Genomic DNA, 22,330 nt, shown 5'->3' with positions numbered 1-22,330 from the left:
AATACAAGGATGAAGAGTCTTGAACCAGTCATGATGTGCTATATATATCACTATATTGACACTTACTATGGTACCCATTATGTCATTGGATGGTCATATCACATCGTACTTTGGTATGTGACAAAAAAATTAAATTTTTAAAAACTAAATACAAATTAATAATAAATTAATAAAATAAATTAATAAATAAAACACCTTTGCTAAATACAAGGATGAAGAGTCTTGTACCAGTCATGATGTGCTATATATATCACTATATTGACACTTACTATGGTACCCATTATGTCATTGGATGGTCATATCACCTCGTACTTCGGTACGAGGTACATTATAAAAAAAAACTTAAACTGTATTATGGAAAGCAGGAAGTGAACAAATGAAACAGTTACTGATTGTAAAAGTAAACTGTATTATGGAAAGCAGGAAGTGAACAAAAGTAACAGTTAGTAATTGTAAAAGTACCAGATGGAGGGGTAGGATTTAATAAGCTTTGCTTCTTCCTACTCCTTTTGGACATGTGGAACTGTGAACTGATTATGTGATGCATTCAATTGTCATCTGATGCATGTTCAAATGAAATAAAACCATTACCATTCGCATATTTTGACTTCATTCTTGCAACAATGTAGCTTTTTTTCACAACCTATTATTTATTTTTAGTGGAATATTTTTGCGTGCCAATACTTGTTTCAGTATCAATGCTTTGACTTGATTATCAGTGACAAAGCCTAACGACAATGTTTTGGCTCAATTTCAATTACTATTTCACCCCCCCCCCCCCAAAAAAATAGGGCCCTCAATGTGTTGTGAAGTTGGTGATGTATAAGGTTGAAAACGTATTAAAACACTTGCTCTGTATTACTGTTGTCAATATACTAGTATTAATTGCTAAGGACTCCTACCACCCAGCGCACAGACTGTTTGCCCTCCTACCCTCAGGGAGGCGCTATAGGAGTTTACGGACAAGAACCACCAGGTTCAGGAACAGCTTTTTCCCAACAGCTGTCTCCTTGATGAACTCTGCCCCCCATTGCCCACCCCTTCCACTACTTACATCCCCCTGCTGATCTATGCCCCCCCCAATCACTTCATGCACTACTTCATTGCACTATTGTACATATTGCACTATTGTACATATTACTATCTTGTTGCATTCATTGATCATACTGTTTATAATTTATATAATCTGCAATAACCATACTCTAGTCCAGGGGTGGGCAAACTACGGCCCGGGGGCCACATCTGGCCCGCCAAGTGTTTGAATACGGCCCGCCCAATCTTTCCAAAGTATTTCATTTAAACTCAACATACAACCTGGCATCATGGCCTGAGCCAACCTTTTGATGGTTTTATCAATTTCGTTTTTTGACATGGTCTGTTGTTTACAAAGTGCTCCTGAAAAAAGGGACACGAGCACATAATAATAATAATAATAATTATTATTATTATTAGATTATTATTAAATTATTAGATTATTATAATTATTATAGTTATTATATTAATGCTAATTATTATATTAATTATATATAATATTATTGTTCTCTTTGCATATTTTACATAATAATAATATAATAATTATTTTTTTAATTTTATTGTAATTATTATAATATTTCATTATTTTTAAAATATTTAAATATAAATATAAAATAAGAAATAATAATAGCAGATTGCATGACAATTTTACAGATACAATAATACCAGGTGGACTGTTACGTGTAAAATATATAGTCTGCCCCCCCCTCCGTAAATTTTGTCATATCAATGCGGCCCGCGAGTCAAAAAGTTTGCCCACCCCTGCTCTAGTCACTTCACTGCAATACTGTACATATTACTGTTATTATATATTGTCATATCCATACTGTTTATAATCTGTATAATCTACAATAGCCATATTATAGTCATTTATATCCCTGTACATATCCTCACTGTATTATAGTCATAGCCTGTTATAGTTTTTTTACATAGATCTGTCCATTTTTTTCCTACATTTACTTACTACTAAGGTACATATAAAATTGCACTTCTGGTTGGATGCTAACTGCATTTTGTTGCCCTGTACCAGTGACATGAGCAATAACAATAAAGTTGAACCTAATCTAATCTAAACTAGTATATCCATACACATAAACAGTAGAGGGAGTTGTTATGGAGCGGAGAGGGGGCGGGGCTAGGATTCCACAGCGGCCTCCTATGCTCCTTTCCTCCTCCTCCCAACACGTCACTCTGGGATCGGCTGTGAGCTAACGAGCACCGCCATCCACCAGCGGAGTTTGTACCTCTTTACCTTCGCCTTCTTGTGGGTAAGTAACCCTTAAACACACCTAACGAAACCGGGTGTATTTTAATTCATTTTAAATATGTCGCTAAGCCGAAAAATGTTATTTTGAAAGCGTAACTTCACCAAGGTGACGAATGTGTGCGAAGTTGTTAACGCGATGCTACTCAACTCCAGCGGAAACTTTGATAGGCCTTGTTTGGTGTGTTGCAACAGGTCCGGTAGTGATTGTGTATGTGATTATATGATACATATCATTTGTTTTTGTGTGTTTTTATCATGGCAGAACAAGAGAATCCAGTCAGGATCCACACAGCCAGGAGAAAGTCGCCTTGCCCAAAGCGGCTTCAAAGAAGGCTGTGGGGATTAAAGTCGCTCCGCTTTCGTCGAAACTGCCAGTGGTGCGGATTCATGCATGATTGTTAGCTCAATGCGGTACGAAGCCAAAAAAATGATGCCGGTGAGTTTAAGACTTTTGTTGTCTACTAGCTTCACATTTAATTCCTTTTTTTGGAATATTTAACAACCTTAGGACGACATTTGTGTACACTTGACGTGGCGAATCTGCTCACTGCAAACACAGACAGTTGTGAGCTACCATTGACGTAACATCTTGTGGATGCCCAGCCACTGTACGTGACGTCATATATTTGTTTGGTGACATCATGTTGACAATGTCAATCTTTATTAATAGATCTGTATTACATAAAAATGTATTTTATTGTGGCAAAATGAGCAACCTTGATTGAACCACAGCAATCGACACATACAGTAGTTAGATTAGGGTTTCTCTGCTAGTGTCAATCAAAATTGAGTGTATTAGCATAAAGCATAGTATTGTTTCTGGTAAATGTGTCACTTGTTTGACTCCTCAGCAATGTTAAGTATGTTTGCATTTGCGCTAATCTGCTACATCAGGCTCATCTCCTTGGCAGCATTTTTGTCATAATTATCATCAAGGGTCCATTGGAGTTGCTGCAGTGTTGTCGTTGTGTGCTTAAGAACATTTCCATGAGGGATTTGTTGTTTTGAGATTATTGCAAGGAAATTAGTGTGTGGTTGTGAGCCCTCTTGTAGTTGTTGTATGCATCCTGAAGTAATTTTAGTGAAATATTACGCATTGATGTTTAATCAGTCTGTGTGAAACACATTTGTGAGAATTAACTTCGGTCGTGTGAAGCTTTACAGCGTTTCTCGTACTTATTTGTAGCGCACCGCCACAAATGCATTCCGACCGCCACATACATATTTGTTGCTACTTGGGGTATTTTTGGGTTCACGAGACGTGCCAATACACGAGATTGGTTCTCTGACGATGAGACAAGCTTTTACCATTACTTTGAAGAAAAGTACAATAAAAAATAATATGACAATTTTGGCTTTTTTGCCCAAAACTGATATGTCGATATTGTCCAACTCTCAAATTCTGAAACAGATATCAGCCGATACTGATGCCGATATATGTAACACAACATATCTCCTGTGGTGGAATGAACACGTGTTGTATACAGCATTTTTGTAAGCATTTTATAACAAATCTGATACCGATATCAACCGTTCTTGCATTTTTTAAGCCAATAATTATAGATACCGAAAATTATTGGACATCCCTAATGACAATATATTGCAATCAACTAATTTAATTCAAACTATATGACACTGTTCTACACTCTATGCCAACGGCCCCACTGAGACACTAGCCACGTATACATGGACCCAAATATTCCAATTGCATTCGGTTTATTTGCTCAAACGGAAAGAATGTAACCTTTGTATACACCTCATTCCCAAAGAAAAGTGCCAATCCGAATGAATATATAATGGGATTCACATTTCCCCAATCCGATTGAGGTATCTTGTACCCGCTCAAACGGAAAATTGTCAGGGTGCGTTCTTCTTTGTGGTGTTTTTCTTCTTCTGTTGTTTATTGGCGGTTGGCAAGCAGCTTTCGTGTGCATTAGCGCCATCTGTGGAACAGAATCTAAACCCTTCTATACTTTATTCATAAGTCCAGTTTTATTAAAAAAGAAAATATATATTTATATAAAACATGTCACGAGTTTAATTATAAAATATTAGCAAGATTGGTTCTTTCACGCATGATCAGATATGATGTAACACGCAACTTGAGACAATCGGCACTGGACTGCTGCGGAAAGTTTGTTTTTGATCCAAACTAATTTCAAGACTGGATGGACGAAAAACTGGCAATACGGAATTATTCCAACAAGTGAAAGAAAAACTTGGGGAAGTCGGTATCATGTGATGTTGGCGTTTATGTTTTACTGCGCATGCCCCATTGACTATTCTGGTTGATTATAGCGGCGCATGTAGACATGCAATTGGAATATTCCTTTCCATATGTACCATTGTTTTGGGAAAGGTCATTCGGAAAGAGAAAAACTTCTCATGTAAACATGGCTAGTGAGACTTTATGACCGACAAAAGGGCTCACTCCATTCATGCCCTTGTCCTATGGAACAAACATGCCAAGGTACCAATGCACAAACAGACAGGAGACGAGGAAAAGAGACACGCATGCATAAGGCAATATATTAAGCCTGGCAGAATTATCCAGTTCATTTTCATTTTTTTGTGTGATTAATTAGTGAATTATTATTTCAGGCCCATGAGGCATTTTTTAAATGTTTGTTTTACGAGCTTATGTGACACACTTAGTCGCTATCTGTTAGCTATGCAAGTGAGCTCCCCTGCCGTGCATTTTGTAGGATTCTCTTTTGCTCTCAGACTGGTGTTTCCAGTAAAACAGCTCAACCAGAGCGCAGCGACAAGCTTGTGTTTGCAGGACGACTTCCTGCTGTCAAATGACCTCTGCGAAGCTACTTCTACACGTCGTTTGTTATCGCCGAGCGTGCGGGCGGTAATAAAGATTGTCATCCTTTCAGGATTACTTTAATTGCCGGGCACATTTACCTTGAGGCCGTCAGTGTAGAATTTATTTAGGTGTGTTTAAATGAGATACAGCCTCTGGTTGTTACCTGATAAAAAAAACAAAATGGCATCTATATGGCCACGCTTGGTGTCATGTATTGTCTGGAGATGACATAGTCCTGCTTGTACAGGCCAAGGGGCTCGGAGCTGAGGAGAATGCAGTGTTGTAATTGCTGTCCCCGGGATGGTGGTAAATAGGAGGCGGGGGTTTGTCAACACAATGAGCTGCAAAGACTCTTCAGCTGTATATTGTAGAGGGCAGATTGCATGTGGTCCCTGATAAGCGACGTGCACCCCCCTCGCTGCACAATACCAAGTCATGTGCTTCTGCTGTAATGTCCTGTTCAATAATTATATCAATTTAATAATGTAAATAGGGTCAAATGATCACCACCATAAAACTGTACAGGCAGTTTAACGTTCTAAGACTAGGATGTCGGGCTGCAACAATCAAAGAATCGATGATTAATCAATTGTCCAATTGGAATTTGATTGTTTTTGTAATATCCTTGTGATTTATTATTATTCAATTTGCTTAGTCCATAACAGCAGACCTATTACCTTTGTGTTTTAAGCAAAAGAAGATATTCACACACAAAAGCTTTGGCTTTGTTCATGTTCTGCAAGTTCTCTATTTCATGTCCAAATATGAGCTGGAAACCCCATATTGCAAATATACAACATAAGGTGGCCAGAAATATTTCAGTATTGAACAAAGCAAAATTTGTTCTCTGGTTCTACCATATCTTACTTATTGTGTGGAAATATGGGCTATAAAAGCAATCTTCACTCGCTAAATGTACTGCAAAAAAGGTCAGTAAGGATAATTCAGAATGCCGCCTACAGAGAACATATGAACTCCTTATTTCTAAAATCACAAATACTTCAACTTACTGATATAATTCATCTTCAAACAGCTAAAATAATGCATAAGGCTAAAAATAACCAATTACCTAAAAATGTCATCCAGTACTTCTCTACAAGAGAGGAGAAATATGATCTCAGGGAAGAACTAAATTTGAAACACTTACAGTGAAGAAAATAAGTATTTGAACACCCTGCTATTTTGCTATTTCTCCCACTTAGAAATCATGGAGGGGTCTGAAATTTTCATCGTAGGTGCATGTCCACTGTGAGAGAGATAAACTAAAAAGAAAAATCCAGAAATCACAATGCATGATTTTTTAACAATTTATTTGTGTGATACAGCTGCAAATAAGTATTTGAACACCTGTGTATCATCTAGAATTCTGACCCTGAAAGACCTGTTAGTCTGCCCATTAGAAGTCCACCTGCACTCCATGTATCATCCTGAATCAGATGCACCTGTTTGAGGTCGTTAGCTGCATAAAGACACCTGTCCACCCCATACAATCAGTAAGACTTTAACTTGTAACATGGCGAAGACCAAAGAGCTGTCCAAAGACACCAGAGACAAAATTGTACACCTCCACAAGGCTGGAAAGGGCTACGGAGCAATTACCAAGCAGCTTGGTGAAAAAAGGTCCACTGTTGGAGCTATCATTAGAAAATGGAAGAAGCTAAACATGACGGTCAATCTCAATCGGAGTGGAGCCCCATGCAAGATATCACCTCGTGGGGTCTCAATGATTCTAAGAAAGGTGAGGAATCAGCCCAGAACTACACGACAGGACTTGGTCAATGACCTGAAAAGAGCTGGGACCACCGTTTCCAAGGTTACTGTAGGTAATACACTAAGACGTCATGATGTGAAATCATGCATGGCACGAAAGGTTCCCCTGCTTAAACCAGCACATGTCAAGGCCCGTCTTAAGTTTGCATATGACCATTTGGATGATACAGAGGAGTCATGGGAGAAAGTTTTATGGTCAGATGAGACCAAAATAGAACTTTTTGGTCATAATTCCAATAAGCGTGTTTGGAGGAAGAAGAATGAAGAGTACAATCCGAAGAACACCATCCCTACTGTGAAGCATGGGGGTGGTAGCATCATGCTTTGGGGGTGTTTTTCTGCACATGGGACAGGACGAGTGCACTGCATTAAAGAGAGGATGACTGGGGCCGTGTATTGTGAGATTTTGGGGAACAACCTCCTTCCCTCTGTCAGAGCATTGAAGATGGGTCGTGGCTGGGTCTTCCAACACGACAACGACCCGAAGCACACAGCCAGGAAAACCAAGGAGTGGCTCCGTAAGAAGCATATCAAGGTTCTAGCATGGCCCAGCCAGTCTCCAGACCTGAACCCAATCGAAAATCTTTGGAGGGAGCTCAAACTCCGTGTTTCTCAGCGACAGCCCAGAAACCTGACTGATCTAGAGAAGATCTGTGTGGAGGAGTGGGCCAAGATCCCTCCTGCAGTGTGTGCAAACCTGGTGAAAAACTACAGGAAACGTTTGACCTCTGTAATAGCAAACAAAGGCTACTGTACCAAATATTAACATTCATTTTCTCAGGTGTTCAAATACTTATTTGCAGCTGTATCACACAAATAAATTGTTAAAAAATCATGCATTGTGATTTCTGGATTTTTCTTTTTAGTTTATCTCTCTCACAGTGGACATGCACCTACGATGAAAATTTCAGACCCCTCCATGATTTCTAAGTGGGAGAAATAGCAAAATAGCAGGGTGTTCAAATACTTATTTTCTTCACTGTATATGCTAGGACTATGTTAAAAAGCCATAGCATTTCAGTATGTGGAATCAAACTATGGAATGGATTGAGTAAGGACCTCAAACAATGCACAACGATGAGCCAATTCAAGAAACAATACAAGCAGTTGATGTTTGCTAAATACAAGGATGAAGAGTCTTGAACCAGTCATGATGTGCTATATATATCACTATATTGACACTTAGTATGATAGTCATATCACCTTGTACTTCGGTACGAAAAAAACAACCTTAAACTGTATTATGGAAAGCAGGAAGTGAACAAATGTAACAGTTACTGATTGTAAAAGTACCGAATGGAGGGGTAGGATTTAATAAGCTTTGCTTCTTCCTACTCTTTTTGGACATGTGGAACTGTGAACTGATTATGTGATGCATTCAATTGTAATCTGATGCATGTTCAAATGAAATAAAACCATTACAAATGTTTTTTCCTCAAAAGTATTGACACATGGCTCAAATCTTGGCTATAATGTTGTGTATAATGTTTACCTGAGGAATAGTACTCCGATTATGTCTCAGAACAAGAGGTTGCTCGCCATGGGTGGCTCCAGGAACTATAAATGTAGTTTTTGCCTATTCACACTGCGTGACAAAAAATTACAAAATTTAAAAATTCAAAAAAACCTTAAATTATATTAGGAAAGCAGGAAGTGAACAAATGTAACAGTTACTGATTGTAAAAGTACCAGATGGAGGGGTAGGATTTAATAAGCTTTGCTTCTTCCTACTCCTTTTGGACATGTGGAACTGTGAACTGATTATGTGATGCATTCAATTGTAATCTGATGCATGTTCAAATGAAATAAAACTATTACCATTACAAATGTTTCTTCCTCAAAAGTATTGACACATGGCTCAAATCTTGGCTATAATGTTGTGTATAATGTTTACCTGAGGAATAGTACTCCGTTTGTCGTTTTTGCCTATTAACACTGCGCTTTCAAAAATTGAACAATGTAGAACTTGATTACAAACAAGATATAACATATAAGGAATGTCATCTTGAGAAAATAACATTTTTTGTACATGTCAGGTCAGCCAATGTCTTATCACTTCCGCATTCTTCTACCATGTAGATTCTGAAGTCGATAGACCTCCCTCTCCGAGTACATTATCTGTCCTTTCTGGTTTACCATGACACCGCAACAAATCTCATCAACTTAGTGACGGTGCGCCATGTTGGTGAGAAAATGAGGCGACTCTGTGTGAAGCCAGAGTTTGCTATGTGTGTGTCAACAGAAACCCGAGCTGGCTTTTTTTTCTCTGCAGGCTGTGTGGTGTTTTAGTACGTACTTCAGCAGACAGTCATCATGTTTAATCCACAACCATGTTGTGACTTTTTACCTGAAGAAGAAGAGTTGTCAGCATGGATTTTATTGATTATTTTCACGGAATTGCGAGCACTTATCAATATAATGTATTCTTTGCGCTGACTACTGTAGTATTTTTCGAACAACACAACAACACATTAGCTTGGTATCCAATTGAGAACTGGTCCTGCCTCTTGAATGCTGACTGGCTTGTACACATGTTGCCTGTAGTGGAAATCAGAGTGTAGCATCCATGTTGTACAAGTCTAGAGGAGGGCGAGATGACTCTCCGCCACCGCTATGATCAATTCTTTAAGTAGTATCGGTATCAGTAGTATCGGACCATCCTTCCATTTATTTAGCCGTATTTACCACTGCTTCAGTCATAGTGATGTGGGAAAAGATCCCTCACCAGCTGGACCAAAGTCAGCTATGTGAATCACTACACTACCAGGGGATCACGTCATTGTACAATGGGCCTAATTGGCCATGATGCCAAACTGTGTGTGTTTGGATGGGTAAAATGAAGCTTTTTGACTGTTTGTGTCAAAGGAACTGTAAGCCATTCTGATGCTTCTAAATCTTATTTAATAACAACACACGAAGCTGTTGGCTTTCAGGGTATTGGTTTTGTGCTGTCACAGTGTTATTGTACATGTATGGTTTTATTTTGAAGGTGTAACTTTACAAGCTACAGGAAGTGGGTGTTTGAGGTTGTGAATATACAGCGCACACTGAGGAATACGCCTTGTCGCCTGATCGAAGTCACACACACACACACACACACACACAAAATACACCAGGTTTCATTTTGCTGTATGATACACACAGGCTAATTAAAAAAACATTTGTGTTGTTTCAGGGTCTCCCGATTATGTGGGCACAGATTTTAAAGATAACATGTAGAGTTAAATATCACCGTATTGTAGCAGTAGCCATGTGACCCAGACCATTTAAAGGCTCAGGATACCTTTGCAGGTGTTTATGAGGGCGTGACACTATGACTTTCCAAGATTGAAGTTTTCTGAGACACTGCATTTTGAGTTTTTATTATCTATAAGCCACAATCATAATCATTTCAAGAAATAAATGTTTCACTCTGTGTAATGAATCTGTATAATATATGGGTTACACATTTGAGGTTCTCATCGAGAGTGACCAGGATGGATAGGATCATGAACGAGCACACCAGACGGAATCAGAGGCCAGACTGAGATGGTTGGGACATGTCCAGAGGAGAGATAGTGAATATATTGGTAGGAGGCGTTGAGGATGACCAAAGAGGAGGTTTATGGGATGTAGTGAAGGAGGACATGAGAGAGACAGATGCAGGGTTGAATGGAGGAGATTGATTTGCTGTGGCGACCCCTGAAGGGAAAAGCCCAAAGAAAAAGAAGACATTCTGAAATGAGTGACCAAAAATATCAAACCTTTTCATGATATTCTATTTTTTTAAAAATATAAACCAGAAATGTGTGCAGGAAGTGTGCAAAAGCTAATTGTTTTCTTGCATTTTCCTCCTCGACTTTCCCTCTGTTATACCCTTGTTGGTGAAGACAAAAGTCAAATTTCTGCCGTCGTGCCTTTTTTTTTTTTTTTTTTTTGAAGGACTCTTGATGATATGTTGGAAGACTGTCAACTCCTGAAGCTGTGACAGGGACAGCTGCGATGGCCGCCCAGGGAAATGATGCTGCACTAGCACTGACATGCAGTAATCACTTTCAGAGGTGACTCTCCCTGGCAAAGGACCTACTTGATTAATTTGCCGACCTCAGCTAGATCTAGAATGGAAAACGGCACCTTGAAGATCGGCCTCCTGAGGAAGCGACAAGGATATGGCTTTTCTCATTGCCACCACTTTCTTCCCCCAGGCCATATAGCGGATTTAATGTGTTTGTATGTGTGGAAGTTAGCCTTACTGAGGTTTTTATTAGGGTGATCCTCTGTTGGTTCTTGATACTAAAGTAAACTTTCCCTGTATGTTGGCAAAAATCAACTACCATTACGTCTTATCTCACTGGGCCCCGTTTTCAAATGCCATTTGAAGATAATGAACCACCTTCTGACATTGTGTTCTGAATGCCAGAGGATGGCCTTTCGTTTGCTAGTTATCCTGTTGTTGCAGAGTAAGTCAATTACCAAACAATCCCCTCGCATGGATCTATTCCTGCAAATGGGAAGCTGCGGCGTCAGGGAGGTTTAATGACTCTTAACTCAATATGCCACCAATTTTGGGATTGAGAGTCCTGAATGGTGCGGAGTTGACCCTGACAAGGAGAATGTGGGCTTCCAGGCTCGACAAATGGATTCATGCGATATTAGGATTGATATGGGTTTTGTTAGATCCGTGCTCTTTAATTTGTCTTTCAAACTCCGCTGATTCGCTCACTTTGCGACATAAATCATCTCTGCACCGTGTACGTTCACCGCGCCTACGCTCTGCTGCACGATCGGAATAACCGGAGAGATACTGCTACTGCACTCGTACAGAGCATTCCCTCCTAATTAGCAGCGGTTACACTGTTTATATTTGAAACTCTGATCGCCTCACAGTCAACAACAACAACCCGGAGAGCCTTGAAGAGCCTGTTCCCTGTTTGCCCCGCAATCAATGGCATCTGCTTCAGGCCTTCCAAGTGGGAGTTGAATGCCAAATATCCATCTGAAGCCCTTTTTGAAGGCCGAAGTGGCCACCATATTTGGCAAATGCCGGTCCCTACTCTGCATAATTGGCTTTTTAGGATGTTGCAAGATTGCCTAGAGCCTGTTTATGACCACCAAATGGGATAAAAATCTATCACCATCACTTCTTAGCCCACCACTTCATAGAGGGCAGCTTCATAAACAGCAGGCTTTGCTACACTTCTTAAATAAAGCCTGGAGTACTGCCAACTTTCAGTCAGTCAGCTACAGTGGTGGGAGCTGTAAGTTTGATTGTATTCTTCAGTGAATAGGCGAAGCTCACATCATATCACAAGCTCTTAGCATATTGGCATACATATAGACCTGTTACAATAACACATTTTACAGCTCAAAATTATTCTCAATAAGCGATGTTATCTGCAATATTTTTTGAGACCATTTTTCCATTATTGTCATGAGAGTTGGGTGGCACGGTGGTGGAGTGGTTACCGCGCAGACCTCACAGCTCGGAGACCAGGGTTCAATTCCACCCTCGGCCATCTCTGTGTGGAGTTTGCATGTTCACCCGTGCATGAGTGGGTTTTCTCCGGGTACTCCGGTTTCCTCCCACATTCCAAAAACATGCTAGGTTAATTAGCCACTCCAAATTGTCCATAGGTATGAATGTGAGTGTGAATGGTTGTTTGTCTATATGTGCCCTGTGATTGGCTGGCGATCAGTCCAGGGTGTACCCCGCCTCTCGCTCGAAGACAGCTGGGATAGGATCCAGCACCCCCCACGACCCTCGTGAGGAAAAGCGGTAGAAAATGAATGAATGAATGTCATGAGAGTTTGAAGCACTAAATAGTACTCATGTATAGTGTACCTGCGTCAACTCTTTACTTTGGAAGCAGAGTAACACGGCTCACAATTACAAACCCTATTGAAATCGTGCGAGGCCACCACTACATCACACAGCAACGCAACAGGTCGATAACAACAAACAAGACACGACCACCGAATAATGCAGAACAATAACCAACAACTACTCTATGTGAGCGCTAAACATGACTTCACAGCCATTTACAACAGTCAGCAAAGCATGCTAGTAGAGCTAGTACCCAAATCCCAGCATCAAGGCCTCTGTCTAACACACTTCCTTGTTGGGACTTCATGAGACTTAAGATTGTTACAAATCGTCACAATCAAATGGGAGCTTTTAGTGTGTATCCGGTGGAAGCCCACCCCTTGTTTCAACACATCAAATCTAGAGTGTGCTTGCTTTTTCCCTTTTTAGATGTGTTCTCACCAGCGGCGTCTTATGGCCTCACAGTTTGATGTCACAGCCTTTTATCTGGGAGAGAGACACTCTCTCGTCAACGTTATTGTTGTGTCGAACGGGGTCCTGCACATACATGTAAACACAGTTTGGTTTCATTTCCTACAATCTGTTGAATCCAATACAAGCTTGAGTGATTAATGAATGACTATATGATGTTGTTTCTACTGGTAAACATTGAGTGGAAAAAGTCCAAATGTCAATACTTGAGAGACTCCATTGCGGTATCTTTGTTGGTGCTGTTCTCGTAATGTTTACTACATGTTATCTAGTTGAAGCTTACTGTAGAAATACTGAGTCAGTGTCCCAGTGAACGGCTGTATTTTTATATTGCAGATTAATTTAATCCCTGAGATACGGTCCCAGTGCCTCAGCCTTATAGCGGCTCTACTTTTGAGAATATCTCGAGTGAGTTTATGACCACATCGCTGCATTATGATTGCCAGTTTGTTATTTTTAATCTGTCAAGCGCCGTCACAGAATGTCACAGAAGCTCTGGACGAAGTAGAAATCTACCTAAGGCGCTTCATTATCCTCGGCGTTTTAGATAATACGTTCTGTTCCAGTAATTGTTGCATAAATACTCTGCTTGTAGACAACCGCTTGTGCCAAATCAAAGTGCAGAATGACGCCATTGTTTGCAAAGCTTTTCCTCCTAATTAAATAGACCGTGGGAGGCAAAATATGATACAAACCATTCATTGCCGGAACTTCAGAACCTTTTCTTGATCGTACTTGACAAGTTTTTTCCATGTTTATGTTTTAGGGTTCAACATTTAGACTTACTGGCAAAATTAGCTTCTAGGTTGGAAACTGAGGGACTGTCAAACTGAGGCAAACCGCTGTGGTTGGTCCCCTTTTTAAGAAGGGTGACCGGAGAGTGTGTTCCAACTACAGGGTGTTTGCACTCCGTACGAGGTACGACCTTTTGTAGTATAAAGTCTTCCAAACAAGCCGTGTTGGGCACCGTGGCAGACTTTGATACGTAAGATGAATGAAATCCTGTTGTCTTGAAGAGAAGGAATATTTAGTATGTGGGAAGGTATTTACTCGGCGGACCAACCTCACTATAAACACTAAACTGGCGATAAACACCGGCGGAGGTTGGCGGAAACCTTGGAGCATGAATGGAAGCTATCAGGGTTGGCTTGGTTTAGCATGCTAGTGTGGTTGCGTGTGTGACTCGGAATGGGATGACTATATCTTCACCGCTTTAATGTAAGGAGCGTAACAGGATGCCCGATAAAGAGGTGCTAGTTCTGTTTGAGGACAGGAAGTATGTTTCATTCTTGTACCCAGCTCTTCTCAACACAAAGAGGACATATTATCAGTCTTCAAAATAAAAGTATTGTTTGCTGTCTGAGTAAACAAAATTTTCAATGGAATTGCATGGGTGACTACATCTTCCTTATTCACAAGCACAGGCATTACAGTTTGTAGTAATGTGTGCTGAAAATTTTGTTTTCAATTTCTCAATTTTCTCTATCTCTAATCTCAATGTTCTCGATCAGAAATCACTCCACACTCTTTATTGTTCTCTGGTTCTTCCATATCTTACTTATTGTGTGGAAATATGGGCTAATAACTATAAAAGCAATCTTCACTCGCTAAATGTACTGCAAAAAAAGGTCAGTATGGATAATTCATAATGCCGCCTACAGAGAACATACTAACTCATGAAGTATTGGCCATGGCAAATCTAGTAAGTAGACACTGCGCTGTGGAAAAAGTCATGAAGATTATTGATATTGATAATTAAGTGTGCATAACCACATTTTTTGCATCTTGATTTTCCCAGAAGCCAAACATTGAAATGTGTGTCAACATCATATTTGACTATGTGCATATACAGTTCTGCAGTGTCCTCAAGTAACAAGCTTAAATGGGTCAGACCTTATTCCTAGACACAATCTAATGTTTGTCCTTGAGGGTTAAGAATTGTCTTTCCACGCTGTTTTTTTCCCACCCTCAACTGCCCCTCCCCCTCGCTATGTTGTCTGCCCTCCACTCTCCAAATATTAACAAGGGTCATTTGAATGCCCTACATTGCTGGGTAGTTTGGATGATGTCAGCTGCCCTGCTGGTTTGGAGCTGAGTAAAACCAAATGAAATGAAATGAAATAACGTAAATGATTCCAGGGTTCTCAGGCTGCAATCTGTCAATAAAAGAACCGAGTCGTCAAGGCACGTATGCTCTGTTTGGGCAACCAGTTCCACACATGTTTGACAACCGAGACGGTGTACTTAAAGCGAGGCATGTTTTGGTGAAAATCTTTGATGAAAACTGAATCACTTTGGAAAAACTGAGGTTCCACTGTATTGTGGTTTGCATGGTTTTGTCATCGTTCTCTTGGGTGGCCGTCAACCAGTTAGCTATTTACGTCTTTCTCTGTCATTATATTACTCAGTGATGACTCACTGCTGATTCACGCTATCAATGGGGGGCCTTTATGCACGTCTTAACGGAGCAGACTGTTTTCAGTCAGGTACTATGTCTCATAGCCTTATGTCTTCTAGCGCTCTATAAGATTTGTTGCTGAGGAGAGAAAAAACATGACACTTTCCCTGCTCCATCGTCCAACCATCGTAGGGGGAAAAGCCACTCATCTTAAGCACAATTGCTCTTTTCACCGCACCGTTTAAAAGCTATCCAATTTACTTTTGTCTCCGGCTAATTCCTTCAGCTGCTCTGCATACCCACTCCCACAAAGCCTTTGTATCCGTGACCCCGTCGACCTGATGTTCCCACCATGGCCCCAGCAGGCACGGCCCCCTCACCGCACCGCGGCGTACCGAGAATAGAAACATGTAACACCTCCGACCTGGTGGTTGTGGGGGTTGTAGAGCTTGAGCGGATACTGAGCTTTTACACTGACAATGATGTGACTTCTTCCGCCGCAGTCCCCAGCAGTGTGGTGGGCTCCAGCACCGCTTTTTTTACTTTAGCCTCATCAAAGCTGTCTCCCCTGCCGTGTGATCAGATTACATCCGAGAGCATATTCCATCCAGCGTTGGCCCAAAAGCCTCTTAAGCATTTAGATGAGACTGGATTAGATTTGCTTTATTGTCATTGCACGATACCATGAAACGCAGTCTAACGTCTAACCTGGTGCACAGAGCCTTTTCAGCACGCAGACGTGAATAGACCAAACGGCACAAAAACACGCTTGGATTAATAAATAACAGCAATATATGGTCAAATGAGTATGTATAAGTATACCGTAAACATCTGCCAAAGCTATGTCGATGAAACAGTTGGCCCTCGCAATAATTGAAGTTTGATTATCACTCCCTCCCTATATTGTGGTTTTCACAAATGACTTATCAATAAATTCTTGGTAATGGTTTTATTTCATTTGAACATGCACCAGATTACAATTGAATGCATCCCATAATCAGTTCACAGTTCCACATGTCCAAAAGGAGTAGGAAGAAGCAAAGCTTATTAAATCCTACCCCTCCATCTGGTACTTTTACAATTAGTAACTGTTACATTTGTTCACTTCCTGCTTTCCATAATACAGTTTTTTTTTAATAATGGTAAATTAATGAATCATTATTAATTAATTGGCCAAACAGTTATTCTCCCATTATGTGTGGAAGGGGTACTTTTTTGGCGTCCTGAAGATGATAAAAAATAAATCAAGGCTAACTGGTTCGCTTTCTAGCTTGTTGGCTCGCTAACCCGCTTGGCAGCTCAAATCCCTGAGTCCCATTCATTCATTCATTTTCTACCGCTTTTTCCTCACAAGGGTCGCGGGGGTGCTGGAGCCTATCCCAGCTGTCTTTGGGCGAGAGGCGGGGTACACCCTGGACTGGTGGCCAGCCAATCACAGGGCACATATAGACAAACAACCATTCACACTCACATTCATACCTATGGACAATTTGGAGTGGCCAATTAACCTAGCATGTTTTTGGAATGTGGGAGGAAACCGGAGTACCCGGCGAAAACCCACGCATGCACGGGTAGAACATGCAAACTCAGAGGGTGGAATTGAACCCTGGTCTCCTAGCTGTGAGGTCTGCGCGCTAGCCACTAGGCCGCCGTGCCGCCCTCCCTGAGTCCGATTCATGTGCAAAAATACTTTTTTTCCATTTGTGTCATAAAGCTGCTCTTAATTCCTGTGCAAGAAAGTTTTTCTTTCGTCATGCATTTACTCATCAACAAGCCGTCATAAGAGTGGAAGTCTGCTGTGGGAGCGTTGGGAGAGTTGGCACAGTGGTGACAACACTAGTTAGCAGATGCATGGCACCGGGTGAAGTAGAATTCCGGGAGCTGGTCTCTTGATTCCTTCCAGGAATGCAGGCCCCACCTACTGATACTACTATCAGTGAAAGACACACACACACACACACACACACACACATAACGGCTTGTAAATAAGATGGCAATGAAATAATGATGTTGTTCTGTCTGCTTTGTGTTAATATAATTACTGAATTTGTTTCCCTGCAGATGTTCCTGACTGTTTACCTCAGTAACAACGACCAACACTTTACTGAGGTTCCCATCACCCCGGACACGGTATGTCGCGACGTGGTGGACCTGTGTAAGGAGCCAGGAGAGGCCGACTGCCACCTGTCGGAAATGTGGCGTGGATCTGGTGAGTGACATTAGAACCGATGCCGGAGGCATGCAGCTTTTCTGAAATGGCGCATAAATGGAGATCAGCTGTTTAAACTGCAAAGCAATTTATTTTGAAAGGCCTCTTGACGGTCTCAAATGCAAATTGAGTCCGTAATCCCTGTGACAAACTCAAGCACCCAGACCCGTCTCATGTGTTTTCTGATATTGAGGACACGCCAACATCGGGAACTCAAGGAAGGAGCTGCGTCTCTGTTTCCACGGAGACGCTGGCTACTACAGTGAAGAAAAGTGCCAATTATTGTGTTTGAGTACTCGCATAAGTAGCGTGAAGAGCGGCTGCTCGGAAGCCTTTTTCGCAATGCAGAGTGAGCTTGTTAAGATGTATGGCCTGGAGCCTCCTTTGTCTGATAATATTTCATGGACGTCTGCCTGACTGCGACGTGCAAGTCCATTTATATCAGGAGTCTCAAACTCAATTTACTTGGGGGGGCACTGGAGCTAGGGTCTGGGTGAGACTGGGCCGCATCAGGTTTTCCCAAAAAAAAAAAAAAAACGAAAAAATGAAAAAAACTTCGCTTTGGTTCAAATTTTCTACAATAAAAGCTCTGATAAAACATTCCACTGTTCTCAAATATCTTAATTTTTATTTTTCTGCACAAAATAAGATGAAAAATAAACAAATCAAGAATAAAAAAAAATCAATCAGTAATAAATAAATATAATAATAATAATAAAACGGCAAATAATAAAAACTTATAAAAACCACATATAGTTGGTGGGTAGACAAATTATTTTTTTCAGATTAAAATTAACAAAACATTATTAGAGCCCTGGGGACATGACAAAACACGACTATTGTCACGTTTTTTTTTAAATTTACAACATATTGCACAACTGCAGGGTCTTGAGACACATGCTAACTCGCAAACTAGAGAGCTAGCGACCTAAACGGTAGCCTTCAAGTTATTTCCTTTAAACTTAAATCGCCAAAAACTTACCACTTCCACACGGATAGGGAGGATAACTATTAACAGTTTATTTAACCTTTAGCATGAACATTAATCAAACATAATAATTTTTTCTGGGTACATGATACCATACAGCATCCATATCAAACATTAACATTAAACTTTCATATCAAGGCGGGGGCCTCAAACTAGTGTGCTGCGGGCCACATTTGGCCCCCGGGCTGCGTGTTTGAGACCCCTGATTTATATGATGGCGCAGCCTGAATGAATTGCTTCCTGAATGCATAATGATTATTTGGCTGGAAATCAGCATGAATAATTGACAGTTCATCAAATCTCTAGAGGTCATGCAGATTGAAAGCTATGCTAATGATGATGTATACGAGGCCCCCGCACTCCTAACACTCCCATGTTGTGTCCGCAGAGCGAGCTGTAGGCGACGGCGAGAGGATGCTGGATGTGCTCCAACGATGGGGGCAACACAGACCAGAGGTGCGCTTTTTCCTGCGTCACAACCGAGCCCCAAGCAGGGATTCGGGTAAGTCTAATGCAGCTGAGAATGTCCCACGCCCCCCCCCCCCACTCGCCGCTCACCCCTCTACACAGCACAAGAGGCCTTATTGAGTGCCAGGTGTCCCAGTTGAGTCGTCATAAGCTCGTTACATTTCTCTTTTCTTAAGATCACAGAAAATGCAAGTATTTTTGGTTGTGTGCGATCCTCTCAGTGCCTCGCTTGCGTAACTAAGCCCCTTTTTGCCCCTCACAGCTTGAGTCTGGCCGAGAGATTAGAGGCTTGTTTTCCCTTCCTGTTATCTTAGCCCCTCTTATTTTCCCACAGCAGGTTCGCCACTCCTCTCTGCCTTTGTGGCACAATCGCAGAATGCTTGTGTTATTTTTAAAAGTAACCGTTTTAGCGCTTCATGTAGCTCTGTATTATAGTCACCGAAACTAGAAATGGGTGCGGCCCCCGAGGGTTGCTCACAGAATGCTTACTGGCCTACCTAAAGTGGAGCCCCGGTGATTTACATACCCTTCACAATAAGTCAAATGTAGAATGAATGTTGAAGTATCCTAGAAATGTGTTCATTTATTAACTCACTAAGGATTCAACCGGCAACCTCAGGTTAGGAGACGACCACTCGGCCACCTGACCCCACCCACCTTGGACAGAATAAGTAGAATACCGCATGTAATGTTAGCTCCATTTTTGCTACCTATCCTCACAAGGGTTTCAGGTATGCTGGAGCCTATACCAGCTGACTTGGAGCGAGAGGCGGGGTACACCCTGGACTGGTGGCCAGCCAATCACAGGGCACATATAGACAAACAACCATTCACACTCACATTCATACCTATGGACAATTTGGAGTGGCCAATTAACCTAGCATGTTTTTGGAATGCAAACAACCATTCATATCTGTGGACAATTTAGAGTCAGTTAACCTAGCATGCATGTTTTTGGCATGTAGACAGAAGCTAGGGTACCCCGAGAAAACCCACACACGTACGGGGAATGTAATGTTGGATTTAAAAGTGATTTTTTTCAGCCTCTTTGTGGAGGCGGGGCTACTACTGAGTGGATACAGAGTACTTGCTGTTACCCCTCTTAAGTCAGCATACGCTAACATGATGAAGGCTCAGAAGGGATGGCTTCTAAGGTGAATGCCACAGCCGACAGCCACACTGTGGGGGTATTTTGGTTTTAAACAGAATGAACAAGAGAGCCGGTTGCACAACATTCGCATGTGTTGGAAAGTAGTGGAACACAACCAACTTGTATGTACACCTTAAACGCAACCATCCTTTTCGCTTTTCCCAACCGCGGAAAGAAAAGTACCACTGGATGTGCAGAAGAGCCTTCGTTCTGACATCCGGGCGCTGACTGAGGCGTTTGGTCGGCAATGTAAAGATAAAAAAAATAACGTCAAATGGTGCGCTCAAAGACTTGTGTCAATCATTATGTTCGATCATTATCATTATGTTCAATCATCATGAAAGAAATGCAACCTTTCAATACGGTTATATACTGTACAGTAGCCTGCATTTTAGGCCATATCATTCTTGAAACAATGTTGATGATATTGATTATCAGCCATAATTAGTAGCACGGTGGTTGAGTGGTTAGCGCACAGACCTCACAGCGAGGAGACCAGGGTTCAATTCCACCCTCGGGCAGTTTGCATGTTCTCCCCGTGCGTGCGTGGGTTTTCTTCCCACATTCCAAAAACATGCTAGGTTAATTGGCCACTCCAAATTGTCCATAGGTATGAATGTGAGTGTGAATGGTTGTTTGTCTATATGTGCCCTGTGATTGGCTGGCCACCAGTCCAAGATGTACCCCGCCTCTTGCCCGAAGACAGCTGGGATAGGCTCCAGCACCCCCGCGACCCTCGTGAGGATAAGCGATAGAAAATGAATGAATTAGTATCACAATTATCAAGCGGCAAGTAACAGAAAATGTCATCTTTAATGTGTTTTTATGACAAACCCAGCCAATTAGTGCAATTAGTTGCTAACCCATTTTGCTTGATGGCAGCCGTTTTTTTCAACCAATCCTGCTCAAATTTTACACACGTGCTTGTCAGTCCCCCAAAGAGGTGTACTAAACTGCACAGCGATTCGACTCAACGCCCCAAAGTTCTAGTGGGTGTTTTGTTGAGTGCAGATTGCAGCGTTTTTTTTTTGGCACATTTCCCCCCCATTTGTGTGCACAAATACATTTGTGCACACAACATCAGTTTGTGTTCTACAGCTTCCCTGTCTCTAAGAATGCTTTGCAATGAAGTGCAGGTTTCAAAATGTCTTATTTCCCTTGTGAAATGTCTTGTGTGTATCAGCCCGCCTATTTAACATCCATACATAATTGCAGGCCAAGGGTCATGTAAATCCATTATGCAAGCACAAAGGGGTTTGGTCATGGGGCGGGGCTTTATGGGATCTAGACAGGCACAAATGTATTCATGTAGGCGGACGTACGCTTGCGGGACCATCCCCACATGCCGCTTGGTTATGTATGAAGTCAAATCTTGAGATTATGTTACGAGGCACAAAGAATGCTGTTGTTTCCCTGAAGAGCTGCAGCAGCAGCAGCAGGTCGCCTTTACCTCGCTTTACACAGGAAGAGGCGTGCATGTCAAGGGGAGAAGTTACGGCAGTGTGCTACTCGGCCGCATGTCTGACTGGATGTTGCATGGTGTCTCTTCCTTAGGTGGGTCCAGAGGCTCGGAGGCAAAAAGGAATGGGGTGAAGGGCCCACCAGACAGAAGAATGGAGAATGGGGTGAGTACCTTAAATCTCTCTCGGCACTGTTTAATTATTATTATTAGCTGGGATAGGCTCCAGCATACCCGCGACCCTAGTGAGGATAAGCGTCATAGTTCATGTCCTGAACTCCTGCTTCCATGCCAGAGCAGAATTGTGCGGACCGGACTATACTCTGCTGGCTACAGATACGTAGTGCGCCCCATTTCTATAATTAACCGTCAATCAATTCTACAGAATTCTTTCCAGTCAATGAAGTGATATTAAAGTACTTTGTCCCTCATTAAAACTACGGTATGTTCACTGCTGAATGAGACCTAATGATGACTTTCCTTTTGTTGTTACAAAGCATGTG

The 22,330-nt window shown here is 41.5% G+C and overlaps 1 protein-coding gene across 3 annotated transcripts in view; it reads left to right on the top strand.

The window, feature by feature from the left end:
- Positions 1–2,227: 2,227 nt before the first annotated feature.
- tp53bp2a (tumor protein p53 binding protein, 2a) overlaps positions 2,228–22,330 on the top strand; it is a 44,745-nt gene continuing 24,642 nt past the window's right edge. For all 3 annotated transcript variants that reach the window (XM_078793886.1, XM_058058468.2, XM_078793885.1), the window contains exons 1-5: positions 2,228–2,300; positions 2,562–2,735; positions 17,615–17,762; positions 19,139–19,252; positions 21,923–21,993. In XM_078793886.1, the coding sequence (XP_078650012.1) occupies positions 2,691–2,735; positions 17,615–17,762; positions 19,139–19,252; positions 21,923–21,993 (378 nt within the window). In that variant the 5' untranslated portion in view covers positions 2,228–2,300; positions 2,562–2,690. The remainder of the gene's footprint in view (positions 2,301–2,561; positions 2,736–17,614; positions 17,763–19,138; positions 19,253–21,922; positions 21,994–22,330) is intronic.

The sequence above is a fragment of the Doryrhamphus excisus genome, linkage group LG10, assembly GCF_037039965.1.
Source record: "Doryrhamphus excisus strain RoL-2023G ecotype Guam linkage group LG10, RoL_Dexc_Guam_v1.1, whole genome shotgun sequence".
NCBI lineage: Eukaryota > Metazoa > Chordata > Actinopteri > Syngnathiformes > Syngnathidae > Doryrhamphus > Doryrhamphus excisus.
This window is presented reverse-complemented; position numbering and strand designations above follow the sequence as displayed.